Source organism: Ipomoea nil, unplaced genomic scaffold (assembly GCF_001879475.1).
Source record: "Ipomoea nil cultivar Tokyo-kokei standard unplaced genomic scaffold, Asagao_1.1 scaffold3169, whole genome shotgun sequence".
NCBI lineage: Eukaryota > Viridiplantae > Streptophyta > Magnoliopsida > Solanales > Convolvulaceae > Ipomoea > Ipomoea nil.
Genome location: NW_017619597.1, coordinates 1,227,661 through 1,231,216, shown reverse-complemented (window position 1 = coordinate 1,231,216; position 3,556 = coordinate 1,227,661). Strand labels below are relative to the sequence as shown.

The following is a 3,556-nucleotide window of genomic DNA, read 5'->3' as shown; positions in this document are numbered from 1 at the left end:
TTCTAATACATAATGTACAGTATTTATACCCTAAACTTTTATTATTCTAACACATAAAATTTAACAACATTGTTTTCGACCATGGTCCACCAGCTACACAAATTGAAGCATGTGCTCCATATCCACTAAAAGCCTAAACTGATAGTTGGATTGCACATTAATGGTTATATGCTAACACACAATAATTAGTCTAAGCACAAAGAGCCAATATCATCTTCATCGAAGTTTAATCCCACAACCTCCCTTAAAAGGGAGCACTTAAGGTCCTTGGCCAATAATTTGGGTATATAACTATGCTTGAAGTGAACATATATGCATATTGAGAAACAAGAAATTAGAGAAAGCTTAGAGAGGGAAAGATAGATAGATGGAGGTTCAAAGGCCACATGCCGTCTGCATTCCCTATCCAGCTCAAGGCCACATATGCGCCATGCTCAAGCTAGCCAAGCTTCTTCATCACAGAGGCTTTCACATTACCTATGTTCTCACTCAACTCAACTATACCCACATCATGAAAGCCAGAAACTTCCTCCCTCTCACTCAATCACCCACCTTCCGTTTCGAAACCATCCCCGACGGCCTTCCCTCACGGGAAAGCCCCGACACCGCTCTAGACATCGCCGACCTCTGCTTCTCGACGGCCAAGAATTGCTATGCTCCGTTGATGGAGCTGATTCATAGGCTGAACAGTACGGCGTCGGATGTTCCTCCGGTTTCTTGTGTTGTTTCTGATACTGTTATGGCGTTCGCTGTTGGGGCTGCCCAGGAGCTCGGTATTCCGGTAGTATTGTTTTGGCCGATTAGCGCCGTCGCCAGTTTGATGCACATATATTCTTCTGATCTCCGTGACAAGGTTACCAAAAACAAAGGTGTGAAAAATCTCTCTTAGCTTATCACATCCCATCCATTTGTATACCATATCAGGGCTAGCCCTATTATTTTATATGGCATCCCATTCATTTCTAGATTAGATTAGACTAACTCTATCATTTATAGGTCTAAGGCAAAATAAAAATAATAGTTCCACACATACACATATATATAGTTACGTTCAAATATGAATCAATCAACTTCCCTTCCGAACTTCGAAAAGAATGCACGATAAGTTTTACATGAATGCACAACACCGTAAATACTACATGGTTGCACAACAACATGGTGCATTCGTGTAATATATATATATATATATATATATATATATATATATACACACACACTAAGGGTACATTATTTATGTACGTAAGGTACATTTTTTGAAAGTACATTTTTAATATACTAAGGATACATTATTTTATAGGAATAAGGGTCAAATAAGTCATCTAACTGCATACAATTATGCAATTAGACCACTGAACCTAAAAAAGCTACAATTAGATCCCTAAACAAACTATTTTCTTACAATTAATCTAATTTGTAAGTTTTCTAGGTTGCTAGCAGGTCACCTTTATTTAAAAATATTTATTATTTAAAATAATTATTTTAAAAAAAAAAACCAGATCGTCTTTGGCCATGGATTCGTCTCCATGGCCGGAGACGATCTTTCTTCTTCTTCTTTTTTTTTTTTTAATAAATTTTAAATAATTATTTTAAATAATAAATATTTTAAAAAAATATTTTAAATTAAAGGAGACCTACTAGCATCCTAAAAATTAGACTAATTGCAAGAAAATGGTTAGTTTAGGGATCTAACTGTAGTTTTTTTTAGGTTCAGTTACCTAATTGCATTATTGTGTGCACTTCGATGGTCTGTTTGACCCTTATTCCTATTTTATATAATGTACCTTAATAATGTACCTTTAGTACAAAAATAATTTATTTTTAATATATTAAAAATATACCTGATATTCATGGTTCACACAATTGTGTGGACCATGGTCCATACAATAATTTGCCCCCTTTCCAACATTGGGCTCAAAGCGGGTGCCAGCTAGTCCACCATTATGGCCAGCCTACATTATTTCCAAGAAATGCTTCATGATATATATGTCGTTTTTGCATACAGATGTCATTTTTGGTGACTATATTATTGATTGGATCCCGGGAGTCGAGAGTATTCGTCTGTGCGATATCCCTACCACAGCTTGGTCCACAGATCCAAATGACCCCTTCATTGACTATATCATTTCAGAAGTTTCCAAAAGCTACAAAGCTTCAGCTCTCATCTTTCACACATTTGATGAGTTAGAACCCGAGGTGTGCAAGACATTATCCTCTATGTTCCATCGGGTCTACACTCTCGGCCCCATCCCAATGCTTCTCAAAGGATTACCAAAGAGTGATGAAATCGACAAAATCGAATGTAATCTATGGAAAGAAGATTCCACTTGTATTCAATGGCTGGACACTAAAAACCCAAAATCAGTAGTTTATGTGAACTTTGGGAGTCTGGCAGTTACCGACCCAGAAAAGTTGGTCGAGTTTGCAATGGGGCTGAGTAAAAGCATGCAGAATTTCTTGTGGATTATCCGCCCAGAACTCATTTCTGGCGACTGGTCCACAATTCTCCCTCCCCAGTTCATGGATGCGGTCAAGGACAGAGGCTATATAGCCAACTGGTGCGATCAAGAACGAGTACTAAACCACCCTTCTGTCGGGGGATTCTTGACCCATTGCGGGTGGAATTCTATGGTGGAAAGTATGAGCGCGGGAGTGGCGATGGTCTGTTGGTCGTTTTTCGCCGACCAACCGCTAAACCGCTACTGTTGTTGCTCGCAATGGAGGCTCGGTTTGGAGATAGAGAATGATGTGAAGAGAGAGAACGTTGAGAGTGTGGTGAGAGAGCTGATGGAAGGAGAGAAGGGTAGAGAGGTGAAGAAGAAGGCATTGTTTTGGAAGGAAAGAGCTGAGGTGGCTACTAGTGTTGGAGGCTCATCATTTCTAAATTTGGATAAGTTGATTGGGGAAGTACTGCTCAGTGGTGGCCAACATTTCCCAAACGGTGTATAATATAATGGGAAATTGTTTAGATATATTTGTATTTGTGGAGTTCTACTACATAAACTATGTTTGTCAGAGCTTATTTAGGAATTTATAGTTTATTTTAAGCTACTAATAAGCTATAAGCTCTGTTTGGTATTGTTTCCAACTTCCTAATTGTTTTTTTTTTCATCTTTATCCTTATTATTTTAATGAAATGACATAATTTACCCTTCCTAATAAAACCATTTTCTCTTCTTTTTATCCGCAACTTTCACCGCAAATATTATTATTATTATTATTATTATTATTATTATTATTATGATGAGATTTACAACAATATTGCTACTTCATTATGAGATTCTAGATCATGATTATGCTAGTAGTTTTATTTCAAAATGTTAATTTTTTTAAAAGACAAAATGTAAAATTTTAATATGTAAACAAACTAATTTAAAATTTATTAAGATGTCATTTTTAGTCTTTTTACATATATCAGCTTATCAAAAAGCTAATTTTACCAACCACTTTCAATCATAACAGCTAGCTTAACAGCTTTTCAGTTTTCAGCTCCGAGTTTATAGCTTTTCAGCTTTCAGCTCCTAGCTTATAGCTTTTCAGCTAGGTTTGCCAAACAGAG

General features: G+C 36.7%; 1 protein-coding gene across 1 annotated transcript; it reads left to right on the top strand.

Moving 5' to 3' along the window:
* Nucleotides 1-330: 330 nt before the first annotated feature.
* LOC109167613 (7-deoxyloganetin glucosyltransferase-like) lies at nt 331-2,980 on the top strand. The gene is made up of 2 exons (XM_019316661.1): nt 331-869; nt 2,003-2,980. Exons 1-2 carry the CDS (start codon nt 368-370, stop codon nt 2,944-2,946), a joined length of 1,446 nt encoding a protein of 481 aa, XP_019172206.1. The 5' UTR covers nt 331-367; the 3' UTR covers nt 2,947-2,980.
* Nucleotides 2,981-3,556: the final 576 nt, after the last annotated feature.

Bases quoted from the DNA above. Each gene is read 5' to 3' on its own strand.
- LOC109167613 (XM_019316661.1), top strand. From the start codon at position 368: ATGGAGGTTCAAAGGCCACATGCCGTCTGCATTCCCTATCCAGCTCAA. The intron at 870-2,002 runs GTGTGAAAAATC...TTTTGCATACAG, and splicing joins CAAGGTTACCAAAAACAAAG to ATGTCATTTTTGGTGACTAT.